General features: G+C 40.6%; 1 protein-coding gene across 1 annotated transcript in view; it reads right to left on the minus strand.

Moving 5' to 3' along the window:
- LOC122801544 (mitochondrial intermediate peptidase-like) overlaps positions 1 to 21232 on the minus strand; it is a 470643-nt gene that overhangs the window by 88531 nt on the left and 360880 nt on the right. The window contains exon 3 of the mRNA XM_044070972.1: positions 11198 to 11271. Within this exon, the coding sequence (XP_043926907.1) occupies positions 11198 to 11271 (74 nt within the window). The remainder of the gene's footprint in view (positions 1 to 11197; positions 11272 to 21232) is intronic.

Raw genomic sequence — 21232 nt, forward strand, 5'->3', positions numbered from 1 at the left:
CACCTATAATTAGTGTGTTGGGTACATTGTTTTGCCTTATGGGCTGAGGTTTAGTGACACACTGATTTTGTGGGTTATGTGTCATTTGGGTAGTGTTGGGGGATGGTGGTTGTCTGAGTTTCAGCTTGGGAGATCGCTGTTGCTTGGGCAAATTTTTATTGACAGCCTCCATGAATGTGGGTGTGTGCTTTGTGTTTCTATGTGTGGGTTTTGGTAGTGTGGGTTTTGAAGGACTATGTGTTGAGTGTGGTGTGGTGCAGATGTTAACCTTCTCCACTTGACTGTTTATTCCAGTCTTGGCTGTAAAGAGCCTGGCTTCCAGTTTGGCTATGTAAGTGCATCTCTCACAGGTTGTAGTGTTGGGTGGTAGGAGGAGAGGGTTGTCAGTGTACATGAGGCAATTGCTACATTGCCCCAAGTTGCCCAGATTCATCAGGTGGACAGGAGAAAAAAACGGGAGCTGACCCATGGACATACCTGGATAGGTGCTTATTAATTTAAGTACTGAGAGCTGTTTACCTCTTGAGAAGTGAGGAAAGTCGAGTGCTGTAGTAATTTGTAGTTTATTTAGTGCCTACAACAAGTTTTGAGCAAGTGCTGAGCCCAAGGAAACAGTTTTGAGTGCTGAAACTAAATAAAATGGCTAGTTCTAGCTAAAACTAGCTAGTTTTAGCACCAATCCCAAGAGGAGAAGCAGGCCAAGGCCTGACTGGTGATTCACAGTCCTGTCCCCGATGATGCAAGGGTCTCCAGGCATGTAGCTTTTTTTTGGTAGATGCCTCGGATAGCAACCAGACCAATCAGGTATGTTAAGCACAGACACTCACTCTCCAACCAGAAAGAGTCAGGAATCAATGCACTCTGCTCCTACTCACACCAGGATCAGAATATAAGCACAGACTCTAAGCTGTCACCTATAAAGCAGTTATTAAGATTTCTGGTGATCAGCAGTCTCCAGGAAATAATGTAACTACGCTCCTTCTCTCACCAGGAGAAAACAGAAGCACTAATCTGAAGATGACTACTGAGAGGCAGAATGTGGGCTCTACAATAACTGGTGGTCTTGCAATAGATGCTTAAAGGTAAGATGAAAAAAATGGTTTATCCTAAACACTGCAGTGTGCACTAGAGAAGTTAGATGTGAAAGTAGGTAACTTAAGTTTTACCTGTCTAAAAGTTAAGTTTTAGTGGAGAGTCACTATTTGTAAAACAGCAAAATAGATTGAAAGGGGGTGGTCACTTTTGAGTAGGACGGCCAATAAATTTAAATAGTTGAAGGGGAGTGATTTCACAAAATGATAATTTTGTGCTTACTCACATCAGCCAGTAAAAGCAGAGAGGAAATGAGATATATGGTCAAATTAACATAAGGGGCAGGCAACTAGAAAGACAGTGACCGGGTGGAAGGGTGGGAAAATTTTCTGTCTGACTCAAGAGACAGAGCTATGGTCTCTTTTCAAGTTTTAGTATGCAGTTAAAAGCAGAATACAAGTAAAACACAGTATACAAAATAGAAAAAGGCAATAAAGTAATACAAAACACAACAAATAAAAAGCAAACTAACCTTTTCCTCACAGCAAACTGTAGCAGAATCTGGGTGAGCCTTTCCAGTAAAGCTCTGAAATTTTTTATTTTACCCCTTAAATAGAAGGTTTAGTTCCTAGCTCCACCCCCTCAGTTCACAGATGATTAACTTTAGCTGACCTGTTGTAACTTATGTAGGACTCCTTAACTAACCTCTTCTAATTTATGTCTGACTCACAAGAGACAAACATACCTAACTAGCCCACTCCCCTTAACCTCTCTCTCACACCAACCTCATTTCTATACAGCCACCCCTCTTCTCTTCAGTCCACATCACCATGTACCTTCACTCCACATAACCTCACTCACACAATACCCAAATTGTACTATCTCATCAGGCTAATATCCCCTACCTAATTCCCCTCACTCTAACCACAACCTACATAAAGTATAGCCACACCTAAATCCCTACTCACTCCTGTACAGATATCTACTAAAACTTTACAATAATACAGCAACACTTTGAGCAAAATGTGGTCCCTAATCTTTACATTAATAATAAGCCTCACAATCACCTCACACTTAACCTCCTACCACTACACTAGCAAGTCAAAATTTCAAACCAAATCCCCTACCTGCCCTACCCATTCACAAGACAATCCAGCCTTCTCAGTCATATCTCCTTCTATCTACAACAGCTCTAATCTTCACCTTGCCACATTCAAAGTAATCCCACACCAACTAAACAAACATTTCCTCAAAATATAACACATCTATAATCAAATGCCTAAAAACTATAATCCAAATAGCATCCCGAATCATACTTGGTGGAGACGTGCACCCAAACCCTGGCCCTAAAATCAACCCTCCGCTACCAGACAAAACATTCTAACCACCCCCAGGAAATCAGCAGATCTACTTATACTCAACATAAACATAAGGAGCATACTGAACAAAATCCCAGAGCTACATGCTACCCAGGCCCTCTACTCCCCCAACATAGTCCATCTCATAGAGACCTGGCTAAAACCACTAAACAGTAACAATGACTTTGTTCCACCTGGTTACAATGTTCTTAGACAAGACAGAATATCCAAAAGAGGTGGAGGCATTGCTCTCTTCTTCAAAAACAACCTGACCATTGAATTGTTAGCCAACGAACAACCCAAGTGCAATAATGCAGAAACTATGCTCACTACTAAGCTGAGAATCAACTCAAAAAACACTTACATATAACTGGTACCTATATACCCCACAACAATAACATTAACACAGTAGAACCCATTTCAGACTGGACATCCCAAAAAGTTCCCCAAGAAACAATCATACTAGTTAATATTGATGTTAATATTGACTGGTCCTCCTGTAACTTGCTCCACTCCACTAACCACGTTAACCTACATGGTTTCACTCAACTAATTAAAACCACAACACAAGTAGATAAAATATCAAAAAGAAGTCCATCCTAGACTGGATCCTTACTAGTGGACCATCTCAATCCTACCTCTCAGGGTCCTTTCCAGACACCCTCAGTGACCACATTCCCACCTTTATAATTAGACACCAAGTGAATCCATCCATTCAAGCCATTAAAATCCTCTACCCTTCAACAAATCCGGTATACAAAGTATTTCAAAACCCATTACTTCATATCTGCACTTATCAATGCAATTGGAGACCACTGTCATCTCTCCCTTTGGAAAGTGCCATAGACTACTTCAATAACACTTTTCTAAACATTCTAAATCATCTTGCCCCTGTCAGAACTAAATCCAACTATGCCTCTTAGCTGACCAGAGATACCAGTCTACTAAAAACAAAGAGATAAAGCATGGGACTCGTGGCGTCAAAATAAAACTCAAATTAATAGACAGACATACCAGGAACTAAGGAACAAAGCCAAAAAACAAATTTGGACAGACAAAAGGAACCACGATATGGGCATTCAAACCAAACACAAAAATAACTCACAAAAATTCTGGGCTGCCATTAATAAAATTCTACAATCAGGAAAAAACAGTACTCCACCCCCAAACATTGACACCACCACCAATAATATTGCCACCCAATTCAATAAACACTTCACCGAATCCATCCTAGCCCTCACCAATAGTAGTTCTTCTACTTTACATCCAAACCTATCTTCTGTACCAGCAGACCAAATCCTCTTCTCCTTACAGCTTGTCCCAACTAGCATAATATATAAATACCTAAATAGGCTTAAACCCACAACCCTGGCCACCAAGAAATTACCTGCAGAATATCTAAAGATCACAGCCAAAGCCATTTGCAACTCAGTCTCCATGCTCATTAACTGCTCTTTATCAGAACAATGCATTCTTCTCTGTGGAAAATTCCACATATAATACCACTCCACAAAAGAGGTAACTCTGTGGAATTATCTAATAATTATCCAATTGCCATTCTATCCCCCCTGTCTAAAATCCTCAAAAAATATATACACTCCCAAATATTGCACCATCTCCTCACTAATAAACTGCTAACCAACACCCAGCATAGATTCTGCCCCAATCATAGTAAAACTACAGCCTTTATTAGCTTTACCAACACAGTAAACCAACATCGAAACAATGGTAACCTAGTATCCACTGTATTCCTAAATCTCTTCAAAGCCTTCGATACTGTCTCCCATCCCAAACCCCTTTCTGCTTTCTCTCTGATCTTAATCACAGCCACTCCACCCTAGCGTGGTTTCAGGACTATCTAACCAACTGTCAACAAGCAGTAAAATGGCAAAACTCCAAATTCCCCCTCCTACCGGTCACCCTCTTCTTTTCGACATATTCACTAACCAACTCCACAAAGCTACCCGGCACTCCACTCTAGTCCAGTATGCCGATGAGTCCACTCTAATCTGCTCTGCTCTATCACTCCCTCAACTTCAGGAAGTGACACAAGAGTCCTTTACTGGTGTTGAAACTTGGTTAACAAACTCTCAGCTAATACTTAACCCCAATAAAACACAACTAATGATATTCTATCCCACTAGAGCCTTAGACCCCATACCACCATTCACAATATTTTCAGCCAGTAACACCCTATCACACCTGTCCAACACACCAAACTTCTAGGGGTTATTATAGATCACAACATGAAACTTGATATGCACATTGCACAGACAATAAAGAAAGTCCATAAAAAACTCGGAATCCTATACAGATGCAAAAATTACCTCACCAGTGACAGTAAAGCCACCATCGCAAAAAAACACCTACTATCCACACTCTTCTATGCCTCCCCCATACTCATCAACCTAAACAAAGCATACTTTAACAAACTAAACATCTGCTGCAATAAAATAGCTAGGTTTGCTACTGACTCGCCCTTCAGGACACATCATTGCATAGCAATCAAGCAACTATCCTGGCTAGAATTACCCAACCTATTCACATATAATCAGCTTACAACAGCCCACCAAATTCTATATTATCCCGAAAGAGTTCCTGCTCTTCAAGGTCTACTTAATATCTACTCTAACAAACGCCTATTAAGCTCCACCAATAAACCAGTGGTTGACATATTCAAAAACAACAATAGCTCGGGGGACTCCTTGTTTTCCATTTCTGTTGAAAAAGCATGAATACCATCCCCGTAGATATTAGGACCACTGAAAACAAAAAAAAAATAAAAAAACTCCTCCAGTCCCATTTACATAGTTCCTGGTTATGTAATTGTTCTGACCCTGGGTAGCTCCATTTAATTAGATCATACATTAATCTTCTATGAAAGCTTGCAACAACTTTCTGTACTCTTAATCAATCAATGTGTGTTTACTGTACCAGCCACTGATGAATGTAATCAAATGACTGAACAGAATGTCCTTTCAACTGTATTGTTTACTGTAACACACTGTGCTCCTTCTTAGCATATTTACTTTCTGCTCCTTTCTTGGCCTTGAAACTGTACTTTAACTTTTGACTCAGTTCTGTACTTTAACAACATGTGTATTGTATTTACTGTATTTGCTGTACTAATCTTTGTGGAGCTTTTCTCCCCAGGCCTCCACTGAAAATGGGATCCATGCCCAGTCGGACATTCCCAGTAAACAATTGTAAAATAAATAAATAAAAGTATTTAAAGAACTCCAAATTAATAAGAATTCCATTATTTGGAAGACTTCAACAACCTCTCAATAAGAATCTACATCTAAAACATAGGTTACATGTCTAGATTTCTTGGATTTAATCAATAAAAAACTCCTTGGAACAGACAGTTGATAAACCCACTAGAAGACACAATAGGTCTGGTCTTCACAAATATTGCTTACACCTTCTATTCCCCTAGCCACTCCTTCCTCAGTTAAATCAGACCATAAACTTGAGACATTTCCTCTGAAAATCTTCAAAGCCCTTCAAACCAACATCATTGAATTTAAGGATTTCAAATGAGCAAACATAATACAATTCTATGATGTGATCTCAGAATTTGCCTATGTCAGTACCTGTTATGATGCAAACGTAGCAGTAAGCTGCACAAAGGAGTACTATACTGTAATGCATGGAGCTGGCAGTATTGATCAAAGCAAAATACAATGGAAATTCAAAAACTAACCACCCAGGTGGTCTACTGACAAAGTACAAAAAGAGAGAAAAAAGCTCTTTAAATTATACAACAGCTCTACATGACAATTACTGTATCAAATACATTACTAGAGAACTAGCAAGAATACTGTTAGGACTAACAAAGAAACATATGAACTTAAAATACCTACTGAAGCTTATGATATCTACAGATCTTCTTTAGCTACATTAAGAAACTAGAGAGAGAAAAACAACAATGCTCAGAACTTACTGTAAATGGTACTACCCACTCCAAGTCAGACACTGCCAATGTACTAAGTAGCAAATTCAGTGAAAAGTTTTACCCCTCAGACATTTATCCAAGCTCCACATAACTCAGAATCCCTTATGCCCCTCAGTAGCACCAACAACATGTACTTATGGTTTTATCAAACACCAGAAATATTTTTTCATTGGGACCTGACAACATTCCTGGATTCTTAAAAACAATAGTGCTAAACATACTCTTGTTGAACTTCTCCATAAACTGTTTAATCTAAGATTAACTACAAGACTTGTTCCCAAATTACGGTGCACCATAGTGGTGATGTCAGTCAAAAAGGGTGGTCCTGCCATAGATCCTTGGCTTTATCAAAGGTAGATCCTACTTATTAAAATTAAACTCTTAAAGAGGGGTGCTTAGGCAGTAGACAGTAGTCCTGCTGTCCACAAAGTGCACCAAGGATTTTGACAGTATCCCTCATGTGGACATGGTAAGAAAGTTAAACGTTTATAAAAATAGATCTCTTTGACTTAGCCATTCTGCGGGAAGGGGAAAGTTTGTTCCAAAGAAATAACTGCTGCCAAAATCGTGAACTCAAACTAAATTCCAAGAAGTGAATTATTGATCCTTTGGGAAATTACTTACCTCAGGGAACTACGACATTGATAATATGCCCCTAAGATCTGGCCCAGTTATTTGGGACTTGGAAACTTAAGTGGGCAGTGACCTAATTTTGACCAACGTGTCCATTGCTATAAAAAAAAGTTCTTCTATATTGCGCAACTTATAAACAAAGGGACTGTGTCTAGATCTAGGGATGTCATTGTCTCCCTTTACTCAGTCCTCATTACACCAATCATCAACTATAATGTCTTCTAGACACATGCAACAACTGGAATGCCCATAGAAACATCTCTCACTACATTTGGTATCCTACAGAGTGCTAAGAGATGACCTGTGTCTGGCATGCAAGGCATCCTCCAACTCAGTACTGATGGCTTTACTGCACATCCACAAGTCAAATGGCATCAGAAGTACTTGATCTAGGGATCTAAACCTGTTCTGCAAAATCAACAGCATGGTTTGGAGGAACAGCTACATCTTGTAGAGGATACTGCTGCTCTGAAACAGACTCCCCATCCACATAAAACAAAGTTCATCCCTGTCCATATTCAGAAGTAACTTGGATTTACTGATGGGAAATAAAAAACTTACCCCAGAACTGATCCCTGTACTACTAACGGACAGCGGCAGCTCCTAAATGCTTTACCCCATGTGTTGGCCCCCTCAAATCATCTAAGGTATAATCCTAGTTATTCTCATTAAGGGTGATGTATAATTATCGACCGACCAGTCTATAACCAAATTGGATAGGTTATTTTGAGTTTAAAAAGGGAAACTTGGCAGGCTTAAAATGGTCCGCAAGGACAGCTAGCCTACTACTTACCTATGAACCTATGAGGTAAGATGTTTAACAAACTGGTTAAAAGAAACCATTTAGTTTGGTATGGCAGGTGCTTCATCTAAGAACATGAAGCCAACTAGAGTACCCCAGGCTTCTGTGTTAGGGCCCTTCCTTTTTAACATTTACTTCACTGATCTCAAGATTGAGAACCAGTCCTTTGGTTACCTAAGTTTGAGGATGACAGCAAATCGGGTGTTACAGTCAGGACTCACTCTACCACCCACACCCTTCAGAAAGAACTTACACTAGTGAATACCCACTGCAATGAAAATGGGCTCAAATAAAATGTGAAAAGGAGAAAGCAGTGCTATCAATTTACTCAGCATCTTTCAGACTGGTGGGAAGTGATCTGTGCCTCACTACCTTGCTAAAACAGACTCTGCTGTACTTGATCTATTATGTATCTGCAAGTCTAAACTCCACAAACATCAGACCTTGGGATCTAAATCTTCAGCAGCAGATACATAGAACACGATGGACAGGCAGATTCATTAGGCAGAGCTTCTCCATCTCTGTAATAAACTTATTCTACAAGTTCACAGGTAAGTACTAGGCTAGCTGTCCTTGTGGACCATTTAAAGCCTAGACAATATCCCTTGGTAAGAATCAAACCTTGTACCTCTTGTCTGTGAGGTAAACACCTTAACCCTTATGCCAATCCTCAACCTAGTGGGAGGGTGGCCTAATGGTTAAGGTGTTTGCCTTACAAATACAAGGTGCAGAGTTTGAGTCTCACACAGGATAACTGGCTAGGCTTAAAATGGCTCGCAAGGGCAGTTAGCTTAGTACTAATCTATGAACCTATGAACCTATGTGACAGATTATTATCCTTCAGACAGAACCTGGATGACAGATTATCATCCTTCAGACAGAACCAGAATGACTGGATTGCAACTCACAAATTTACCCTAGGAGTGATAGGTCTAGCCCTCCCTGAAGAAGGATGTGGGTGGGTATTTGCAAAGCATTAATGGTTGTGAGACTCAACTGCATTATAAGATTAACGAATCCTACAAATTTTGTACCACTGTCACAAAGTACAGTTACATACATAAATTACCTAAATATGTGATGGAGTAGTGCATTCATGAATTACAGAGCCAAAATCGAAGACTTCTAGTACTTGTTCAGTCTATTAGCTCCATCAGTCTTAATATACAGCTAACTTATAAATTATCTAAATTTTACGAATGGTTGTCAGAAATGCAGGCTAATAGATAAGTTATTACCAAAAACAGTTTCAGCAGGATACACCCTCTGCACAACTTGTCCTCCATGATTTTGTTTGCTGATTCATTAGTAAGTATATAAAACTAGTGGAAATGCTGCATTAAACAATTCTTATGATACTGACATACAGCTTGACAGTAACTATACTGTTCATACAAATATTAGCTGTGGGACTGTACTATTTGATGTAGGATCTTTTTTTTTCGTGTACTCATCTAGTTATCATAACAAAATTATTTCTCTTCTGTATTACACACACACTGTTATAAAATGTTCCATTGAACATACAGTGCTGATGCAAACATAGAAAACAACGGAATGGACTTTGATAAAAAAAAAAAAAAAATTATGCCTAATTTCATGTGTCAAGATAGTTTATTATAATATATCTGTCAACAATAATATGCCTTATTTTGGATTGTATTTTGATGCCTTCAACTGGGTTAATCATAAAGTGGCAGATCTTGAATGTCAACATTGTGACTGCTATCCTTTTAAATGTCAAACTTTAGCTTAGGTGAATGTAAAACACTGGCTGTTAGCCACAGATAAGTGCACCATGTTGTGATGAGAAATATCTGGTAGCTACTGACATGTACTAGGGCTTGCACAGCACCAGTAGTCCAAATAAAGGACTGCACAGTATATTAGTAGAGATGTGTTATGCGGGCCAAGTAGTGCTAGACAGCAGGAAGAGTGGGGGAGGGGGGGACCTGCAAGTAAAAAGAATGTAACTGTAGGGTGTAACATCACAGAAGAGGCAGGTAGGCAGGCAAACTCATCTGAGTATGCCCAAAGCTAGGTGCTCATGCATGCAAAAAAATTTCACTGTGCCGCCATATCCGCAACTTCTGTCAGCCCGAGAAGGGCAAGTACAGCAAGTTTTACTACCCTATGCCAGATTAAGGTGCAAGCTTTTATGATAATCTGAAACATTAATGTTTCAAGACAACCTGCCATTAGTGTGTTGCTACTTTCCTTAACTCTCTCAAATGAACTTTGTTCTTCAACCTGTCACTTTGGCTATCTGTACACTATATGGATATACCCGAAACATTTTACTCCAAGGCCCCGTTAAGCATGAATCAGTGTTCTCTTCTTCTCCTATGTAGCATGTTGATGTTGTGAAGGTTTACATTCCTCCCCATGTGCTCTCTTAGACCCACAGTAACTTGCAGGTATAACAGTTAACAATTCTGTCCACATCTGCAGGTATAACAATGGCAGGATGCTATGGTGTGTAACATACAAGTCTGTTATTTTGGTTGTGGCAGTCATAGTACACTGTATATATATATTTGTTTTCCTGGTGTTGTTAGTAATGTTCGGATTGTACAAGTAGTGAGGACCTCACTCACTGTTCTTGCGAACAGCATACCATCTACAGAGATGACTGCAATACTAATGGCATCTACTCTTGTCCCTTCCCACTGACAAATTTTATAAGTTCTTGTTTTTCAAATGAAATGTACAAAATGAAGGTAGAACGACAAGGCAGGCTGTCCCAACAGCAAATTACAGGACATATCCTGTGGATCGTCTATTAACACAGATTGCTTTCTTCAGTAATGCTGACTTTTCCTAGAGTGACTTTGTTGATCACTAAGCAGCTAAACACATGGTATGGTGACTAAGGCAACATGGTATTTTGGTTCCGCCATTTCTGGATCTGGGGTTCTCTGAATACCAATGGATACGGCTGGCTAACCTAGAATAAAGCAGGTCACTGGGTGTGGGCATCATCCATGACTCAAGTCTGGCAAATCCTTGGACAAGTCAGCTACCACTGTTCAAAAAATTGCAGATTCTAGATGACCAAATGAACGGCATGAATGTTACTCTAACAGCATTATTTGTGTCCTTTGGCTGCCTGCCCGTTCTAGACTTTGTGAAACATCAAGACATCTTAAAGCTGCAATATGTAAATGAAAAGTCTAGTTTGTAATACTACTCTTTTGGTAAAAGTTACAGATACCTCAAGTCAATAAAAAAATTAGTGTCCTTGTTCAGTACAGTATTAATTTATAAAATGCTGTTAATGGACATGGAAATAATAGCCTTTTAAAATAACTACAGCCACAAATGAAACAGATATTTAAATGTTTGGACTGTACTTGGTGAAACAAGTCACAATGAAAAAATGTCCAGTGAAAACAAGCGGTGCATGTTTTTTACCTTTTACCATCAGCATAGGTTCTTTTCCACCACCATGTCCAAGCATCTCCCTGCGGTAACGCTCACCCATAATCCTAAAGTGAAAAAATAAGAGAATAACCTTTACATGAAATTCTAAGCTGCTCATTTTGAAGACAGGGCTGCCCTGCTTCATCACATTACTTCCCAATTCTGTCACAGATAAATTTGATATGTAAAGAATTCTAGTTACTACTATGTTGTACAGGTCTGTCAAAGTCGTTATCACACAGCAGATTAACTGTAATCCTGCTCTTGCTGCACAGCAGAGGCCCCCACTACAAGTAGCAGATGGAGCAGAGGCTAACAGGTGCAAAATATGCAAAAGTACCACATACAGATAGACAGTAACCTCCATCCATCACATATCTACCCCAAGCATAGAGGCATTATAGGTAATCTCCTTCTCAAGAACAGACAAGGTAGACAGCCCTTGTTCCTGACACAATAATAAACTTAAATCTCCTCACTTCATGGTGTACCTGCCCCCAAATTAGTAACAAAGTTACAGCAACCTCCCACTCCCACATGATCCAGCTAACATGGCTGTGGGGGGTTGGAGGCTGCTATAATGGTTAAGATGTTTACTTCACAAATGAAAAGGTACAAAGTTTAATTCTCACCTTTGAGGGAAACTGGCTAGGCTTAAAATGGCCCACAAAGGCAGCTAAGCCTAGTACAAACCTATGAAGCACTTGGTACTATGGTGGTGGTACTATGCAGAATCAATGCATCTGTGCTGATGAGCTATTAAGGAAGAAAACTGCTTATGCATCTCAGTATAACACTGTGGCTGAACAATGCCTTCACACCTCAGAAAGTACAAAGCTATGCAAATGTACTCACCAAACTGGGAGACGTTCGAATAACAGGATCAGTGATGCATGAAGTCATATTACAACTGGAAAACTGTCTTAGTAATCACACTCAACCTTCACCTCTTAGAAGTATCTAGGGGTCTGTGAATGCGATATCATTTAATGACCATTACAAGAACCCCCATTATAAAGAAAATGTATACCATACATTCTATACTGTTCTTTTTTAGTGCTCAATAAGTGGCAAAAAAAGTTAAGATTCCAACAAGTGTTTTCTGTGAGCTTTAAAAACCTAAGATACCTAAAAGCAAATCCCTGTAAAATCAAATAGAATACATTTATCAATACAGCATTATATCCGCCTCCAGCTAACAGGCTAATAATAGTAGCAGGTAAGTTCATAGGTTCATAGGGAGGTACTAGGCTATTGGCCCTAGGGCCTATATAAGCCTAGCCAAGAAGGTACCCTGACTTTCGCCACCCAAGAAAATTATTTTCCTGTGCCACTGTCGAGCAGAGCCACAGAAGTGATCCCTGGGGTGAATTTCTTACTTCCCATCAAATCATCACGATTTTTCTTGAAGAGTGCTAATGAGGAGCTTTGCTTGACATAGATAGGTAGTCTATTCCAGAGTATGGGGAAGTCTCTGGGACAGGAATCTATCCCTCCAGCAAGTTCTGTTTATTGTGGTGACAAGGTTTAGGTCCCTAGAGCGTGTAGCTCAGAGGGATTGGGATTTCTTTAAGTGAAACATGTCCCAACAGCTCTGGGTTTGACATAGCTTTGTATGTCAGGCAGAGGTTACCTCTGAGCAGGCAATATGCGATGGAGTAAAGCTGGAGATTTTTGAGACAGTCTGCATAGGGCATCTATTTGAGGCCGGTAATCCTCTTTGTGAGGTATTTTTGCGGTCTTTCCAGTTGCTGTAGATGTCTTGTGAGGTACATACCAAAAGGGGTGTCATACTCTATAATGGGTCTAATGAGTGACAAGTAGAGGGGAACAATGACCTCTTTTTTCCTGGATGAGAAACCTTTTGTGATGAAGTGTGCCACGTAGAAGGATTTCCTGACTACTGTGGTGATGTGATTATCAAAGCAGAGACCACTGTCCACCTCTGTCCCAAGGTCTCATCACACTTTCGCTGTTAGGTTTACTACCGCCTATGTGGTAGTTCATGGGTACAGAGTTTTTACCAAAGGGGATGACAATGCACTTTTTGGCATTGAGTTTGAGGCCATGGCTTTGACACCAGGCATCTGTCTCAGTGAGGCCCTTTTGTAGGATGTCCACATCATTAGGAGTTTCGATTATTGCTCCTAGTTTGCAGTCATCTGCAAACTTCGTTAGCCAAAGACCTTCTGTGTTAGCCTGTACTTCAGAGAAGTAGATACCAAACAGGAAAGGACCCAGGACTAAACCCTGTGGTACTCCACTTGTCACTGATCTGAAGTCGGATTTGGAGACTGCTACTTTCACAGTGTGGGTTCTGTCAGTGAGCCAGTTGGCAACCCATTTTGTGACATAGGGATTTATACCTAGTTTAGTGAGTTTATCTATAATTCCAGAGTGGGGGATGGTGTCGAAAGCCTTGGCAAGATCTAGATAGACTGTGTGAACCACCTTACCCTCGTCTACAGCTTTGATGACTGCTTCAAAGAAGTCTATCAGGTTTAGGAGACATGATCTGCCTTTTACAAACCCGAACTGGGTGGGGTCCAGAGTTTGGAGATTACCAATGTCTTTGTTTATAAGTTCCATGATGATTCGTTCCATGGCCTTGTAGACCAGGCTCATCAGGCTAATGGGGCAGTAGTTCCAGGGGTCTGTGATGGCTTCACCTTTGTGGAGTGGGATAACTGTCACTGTGCACCATTCAGTGGGCACAAAGCCTGAGGCGAGGCTATGACTGAACATGGTACTTAGGTGGGGGGCCAATTCGCTCTGTAGTTCGTGGAGAACGCAGCCTGGGATGTTGTCAGGTCCCATGGATGCTGTGTTCTTGGCTTTGGAGAGTGTGGTTTTTACCTGAGCAGCCGTGATTACAGGAACTTTGCATTCTTCTGGTATAGAGATGGGCACTTTAGGGGGAGAGGGAGGGGTAAAGTTAGCACTAAACCTATTTGCCAGGATGTTGGCAATATCAGTTGGTTCTGTATATTTAGTGTCATTGTGCTGTAACTCAGAGCAGATCTGAGTGTTGCCATTGAGATTATTGACATAGCTATAGAATGCTTTGTGGTTGTCTTTAGAATCAGTGGCAATTTTGTTTTCGTAACTAGCTTTGGAGGATTTTATGAGGGATCTCAGCTTCTTACTGAGGCTGACCAGGGAGTTCCTCCAATCATGGGATTTTACTCTTTTCTGCAACAGTTTCTTTCTTCTGTTGTAGAGTTTGTTTACGGAGGACCACCAGATTGGCTTCATTTTTTTGGAGGATAGCATCTTAGTTCCGTTAGGGATAGCATGATCCATACATTCATGTAAGTGCTTATAAAGTGCAATTGTGTAGGATTCAGCAGTCGTACCTCTATTGTCCATCTGCATGGGTGTTGTGAAGTTTGCCACATTTGTCTTGAGAAGCGTGAAGCTGGTTTGGAGAAATCTTTTACTGTAGTTTCCCTAATGGGATGTGGATGTCTAGGATGATTAGCTTGGGGTCAGATCTGACCAATGAGGAATTGACCTTTGGTGTGGAACACTGGTCACCCATGTTGGTAATGACCAGGTCTAGGATATTGCTGCCCCTGGTGGGGGTGGATAAGTTGATCCAAGGCATTGGAATTTATGAATTCCAGAAAATGTTGAGCAAAAGAGTTTGTACATGAGTAGTTTTCCCAGTTAGTGTTGCACTCGGATAATCTCGGATGCATTATGCTGAGCAACTAGCCTGGAGGTGTGGGTATCCTTATTAAATACGGACACGTCTCCACCTTTAGTGTTACGGTCCAGGTTAGGTGGCCGAAAGGTGTGGTATGAATTATAGCCTGGCAATGCAGTGGTGCTCTCTGGAGCCTTGAACCAGGTCTCAGTCACTGCACAGATGTCGATGTTCTCCATTTTAATGAGTGCCTCGAATGAGTGCATTTTGAGGTTTAGACTTCTAGCATTAAGTAGCATTACCCTCAGATTTTGCTTGCCTGTACCTTTTACGGTGGTAAATTTGTCATTTGAACTTTGCGTAAAAAAGGTACTATAGGGGTGGCAAGAACCTTAGCCAGTATCCGGAATTCCAAGGGTGACAGGTGCAAAGCATCGTGGTCTGTCGATCACGTCATCCCAGGCAGACAGACACTGGATCCCCTTAGAATGACACCAGAAGCTTAGCCAATTGTTGAAGTCAATCATATTGTCCTTGTACTGTGGTATCATTCTGGGTGATGGCAGGATGCTACTCAGGGCTAGGGTCATACCTGCCTGGGCTACAAGTTCAGAGAGCTCCTCTATGTCTCTTTTCATGTAGTCCAGGGAGGTACGTCTAAGATCATTCACACCAACATGGACAATGACAGAGTCATATTTGTACTTGTTGTGGAGAGACCTGAGTACGTGCGCTATGTGGCAGATCCTGGCACCTGACATGCAGCTGACAGTAACTTTCTCCTTGTTTAGCCTGGTGAGTGGAACATCAGTGTGCCTGACTATAGGGTCACCTATGACTAGAGTGTTGGGTACGTTGTTATGCCTTATGGGCTGTGGTTGAGTGGCACACTGAGTTTGCGGGCTATGTGTTATTTGGGTTGTGTTGGGGGGTTGGAGGTTGTGCGCATTTCTGCTTTGGAGGGCTCTGTTGCTTGGGTAGATTTTTATTGAGAGCCTCCGCGAATGTAGGTGTGTGTTTTGTGTTTCTATGTGTGCGTTTTAGTGGTGTAGGTTTTGAGGGACTATGTGATGAGTGTGGTGCGGTGCAAGTGCTTACCTTCTCCTCTTGCTGTTTAGTCCAGTCTTGGGTGAAGACAGCTTTGCTTCCAGTTTAGCTATAGAAGTGCATCTCTCACAGGCTGTAGTGTTGGGTGGTAGGAGGAGAGGGTTGTCTGTGTACATGAGGCAATTGCTGCATTGCCCCAAGATGCCCAGATTCATCAGATAGACAGGAGAAAACACCAGGAGCTGACCCTTAGACAGGCCTGGATAGGTGCTTATTTATTAAGTACTAAAAACTGTTTTCCTCTAGATAAGTGAGGAAAGTTGAATGCTGTAGTAATTAGTATCTTATTTAGTTCTTACGAGTTCTAAACAAGTGCTGAGTTCAAAGAAACAGATTTGAGTGCTAAAACTAAAAAACTGACTTGTTCTAAGGGAAATTTTGAAGAGCAGATTTTATGGCGCCAGGAATAGTTTAACCCTCACTAAGCGGCAATGCATAAAGTGTATTTTTGTTTTATAACAGTAGCAAATGAGCAAACTGTTTTAAACAAATTAACCAATAAGAGCTAAAAACTGAGGCCCGTTCCAGCAGTCTTCGATCAGACAAGTTCTAACTGCACACTCCTGCCACTAGGGTGCAGGGGAACCTTTTCCAAAAAAAGATGGCCTTGATTAGTGCTCAAGTTATACAAACAAAGCTAGATTAAGCAGGTCTGAATCTAGTCTATGCTACAGCAAACAAGGCATACCAGTTTCAGAAAGAAACAGTTCAAATAAGCAGGCACAATAAGCCTCTAACCAGAAACTCCCAGCTCAGAAGGGCAGAATCTACCCTCTCCTCCCACAAGAGTGCAGACCACACCTTCTGAATGTAAAATAACTGGCCCGAAGCCCAAGTGCTTAAACCAGAACTGATACATTTTTAGAATAACAGACACTAAGCCTTCAATCAGCAGCTCCCAACTTAGAAGGATGTAAGCTACATGTCCTGCCACAACAGTGCAGACCACAAACCTTCTTAATGTAAAACAACTGGTCTGAGAACAATGTGCATAAACCAACAGCTTAGAATAACAGTTACAATGTATTCAGGCTACTAACAAGCAGTAATAAATGCAATTAAGTACTTTTAAGAACAGGCGGCAAAAGCAAAATAAAGTAGGAAGAAACACAGATACAGTAAATGCAGATGAATAAAGTGCAATTTTTTTTCTATATAACAATAGAAAATGAGCAAACTGATTTAAACAAATTACCCAGTTAACCAGTAAAAAGCTCAAAACTAAGCCCTGTTCCAGCAGTCTTTAATCAGATAAGTTCTAACTGCACACTCCTGCCACTAGGGTGCAGGGGAACCTTCTCCAAAAAAGATGGCCTGGATCAGTGCTCAAGTTATACAAACAAAACTAAATTCAGCAGGCCTGAATCTAGTCTATGCTACAGCAAACAAGGTGCACCAATTTTAGAAGAAACAGTTCAAATAAGCAGGCACAATAAGCCTTTAACCAGATATTCCCAGCTCAGAAGGGCAGAATCTAGCCTCTCCTCCCACAAGAGTGCTGACCACAAACCTTCTTAATGTAAAATAACTGGCCTGAAGCCCAGGTTCTTAAACCAGAACTATTACACTTTTAGAATAACAGACTCTGAGCCTTCAATCAGCAATTCCCAAATTAGAAGGATGTAAGCTACCTTTTCTGCCACAGCAGTGCAGACCACAAACCATCTTAATGTAAAACAACTGGTCTGAAGCCCAAGTGCTTAAACCAAGAGGCTTAGAATAACAGTTACAGTTTAATCAGGCTACTACCAAGCAGTAATAAATGCAGCAGAATAAGCACAACTGAGTACTTTCAAGAAGAGGCAAAAGCAAAAAAATGTAATAAAGTAGGAAGAAACACAAATACAATAAGAGCAGATAAATAAAGTACAATTTTTTTTCTCTGTATTAGGTAGAATGAGCTAATGACAAGAGACTGGAAGGAGTGTCACAGATCAAATATACAGCAGGGGTGGGCAATTGCAAAGCCACCAAGTATAAGAAGAAGAAGATACCAATAGGGAGGAAGGGTGGGAAAAACACAAAAGTGGTTAGACCACTATTTAACACAGCAGGAATAAGGGTAGGAGAAAAAACAGAAATTTCAGCACATATCAGAAGCCAGAAAATATATATATCTAAATCAATCAAGTAAAAAAATTAGGCTAATGCAGAACTTTGAAAAAAACTGGCAAAAAATATATACTTATCACTTTATATTTCAAATTGTTTCAGTAACACTTTCAGTCAGAACACATGGAGTTTCAAGCAATGAATGCAGATGTTAACCAAAGTCTCCAAAGCCAAAAACACAGCATCAATGGGACCGGACTGTGTCTCAGGCTGCGTCCTACATGAGCTCAAAGATGAACTAACCCCTCACTGAAACACACTGTTCAAACTCAGCCTTTCCACAGGCTACATACCCATAGAGTGGTGCACAGCAATGGTTATTCTGCTCCATAAAGGTGGAGCCACAAGACCCCGGGAACTATCTCCCTATAAGCCTGACTAGCTTGGTCTGCAAGGCTATGGAGCGCATTATCATGGAACTCATTAAGAGAGACACTGGGAACCTCCAAACACTGGACTCTACCCAGTTCGGCTTTGTTAAGGGCAGATCATGCCTCTTAAACCTGGTGGACTTCTTTGAAACAGTTACCAAGGCTATAGACGAGGGAAAGGTGGTACATACAGTCTACCTAGACCTCGCTAAGGAGTTCAACACCATTCTCCATTCTGGTATTATAGACAAGCTCGCCAGCCTAAACATAAACCCCTACGTCACAAGATGGGTTGCCAACTGGCTCACGGACAGAACCCACATGGTGAGAGTTGCAGGAGCTAGGTCTGACTCTAAACCGGTTACAAGTGGCATTCCCCAGGGCTCAGTCCTAGGACCCCTCCTGTTCGGCATATACTTCTCAGAGGTACAGGCAAGCACAGGAGGACTATGGCTGACAAAGTTCACAGATGACTGCAAACTAGGGTCTATAACTGACTCTCCAGCTGAGAAAGACATCCTCCAAAAGTGTCTCACTGAGAGAGATACCTGGTGTCAAAATCATGACCTCAAGCTAAATGCCAAAAAGTGCACAGTCATCCCCTTTGGAAAAAACAAAGTACCCACAAACTACCACATAGGTGGTAGTCCCCTAAATACAGAAGACGTAATAAGGGATCTGGGGACCCAAGTAGATAGTAATCTCGCCTTTGATAATAACATTGCCAAAGTGGTTAGAAAATCCTTCTATGTGGCCCACCTAATCACAAAAGGGTTCGCATCCAGATCAAAAGAGGTCAGTGTGCCCCTCTACTCATCAGACCCATCATAGAGTACAATGCCGCATTTGGGATGTACCTTACAAGACACCTGCAACAGCTAGAAAGATCACAGAAGTACCTCACCAAGAGGATCACTGACCTCAAACAGATGCCCTATGCAGCTCAACTGAAGAAACTCCAGCTGTACATGGTTGCATAACGCCTACTCAGAGGTGATTCTCTGCCTGACATACATGGTCATGTCCAACCCAGAATTGATGGACATGCTCCACCTAAAGAAAACCTTATTAAACCTTACCACAACAATAAATAGGATGTGTTGGAGGGATAGATTCCTATCCCAGAGACTTCCCATGCTTTGGAACAAGATTCCAATCTACATTAGGCAGAGCTCCTCGCTAACACTCTTCAAAAGAAACCTTGACGAGTGGATGGGAAACCGAAAGTTTACCCCGAGGATTACTTCAGTGGCTCTGCTGGACAGAGGCACAGGGAACTAATCTAATAGGGCGGCGAAAGCCAACATATTCTGGCTAGGCTTATAAATGCCTTCGGGCAGATAGCCTAGTACCTACCTATGAACAACGGGGAATATTAATTATACTAGCAAGCCTTGAGACAATCAGGTAAACACAAAAGTTGTTATACCACTATTTAACACAGCAGGAATAAGGGTGGGAGAAAAAACAGCAATTTCAGCATAGATCAGAAGCCAGCAAATATATATATCTAAATCAATCAAGTAAAAAAATTAGGCTAATGCAGAACTTTGAAATGAAATGTCAAAAAAAATATACTTATCACTTTATATTTCAAACTGTTTCAGTAGCACTTTCAGTCAGAACACAAAGTTTCAAGCAATGAATTGATTCATAACACATGACATCATAGAATAACCATAAAACTAAAGCTTGATATTGTGGTTAACTACATAGAACCATCAGAACCACACAGGCAAAGTACAAGGGGGATGGTAGGAGGGAACCTGTCCTGCAGCAATGATCCAGCTACTTTAAAATCTACTGATATACCGAGTACTCACATAGAAATGCATTACATTCTTTATCAGGATTACTGCTGCAGGAATTCATAATAGAAGAGCAACTTTCTGATCAGGGAACCATCAGCTACAGAAATGGATGAATCGTCTATAACGTATCTGTCTGGAAAGCCAAAGCAAATCGAATAACACTGTCTCTAAAATGGGCTTCTAGTTTGTAATGTCCCACAAATGTGTGAACAGGTCAAAACAGAAGCCTCACAGATATTTTGAGCAGATACATTTTCGAAGAAGGCAGCAATGGTAACTCCTGACCTGATGTGCTGAACTAAGTCTTAATAGTAAGGGTTTCACAGTATTTGTCATAATAAATGGTCATACCAGTTACTCACCTTTATAAGATATTTTTAGCAATTGGGTGTCAATATTTCCTATTCAAAAATGGGGAAAAAGACAATACAATTGTCTCTTCAATATAACAACTCAGTTATCCACAAAGATTCTTGTTATGCAAAATTATTTTGCTCTTTCTCAAATGTTGAAAAGAAGACAAACAGATGAATGACATAGTTCAAGTAAATTTCTCATACCACTTTACCTATAATGGAGGTTTTATACCTTAAAACTTCTCTGTGTGGAGAAACGTGTATGGTTCTTTCTAAACAAAAAGCCTGCAGTTCAAACATCCTTAAAGATGAGAGAGTTCCATCTAGAAAGTACATCTTTCAAAAAATACATGACGTCTGCTGTGAGAACAAACTCACAAAGTACAACAGCATTTCCATTTAACAAGGTTTATGTTTTCAGTCTAGGGTATAAAAGCTCTGGAAAGTCTTATGTGAAGGATCACTTTAAAAGTATTGCACATCTACATGTAAAGATTTAGGTGGAAATACAGGTACACAAGTAGATAAGTAGATATGACAGGCAAATGTATCTTAACTCCTTAAATATTAGTGATGAAACTTCTCATCAATGTAGGCAACACTCAAACTATGGGTGACAG

Source organism: Protopterus annectens, chromosome 5.part0 (genome assembly GCF_019279795.1).
Source record: "Protopterus annectens isolate FY-2018-M chromosome 5.part0, PAN1.0, whole genome shotgun sequence".
In the NCBI taxonomy this organism is placed as follows: domain Eukaryota; kingdom Metazoa; phylum Chordata; order Ceratodontiformes; family Protopteridae; genus Protopterus; species Protopterus annectens.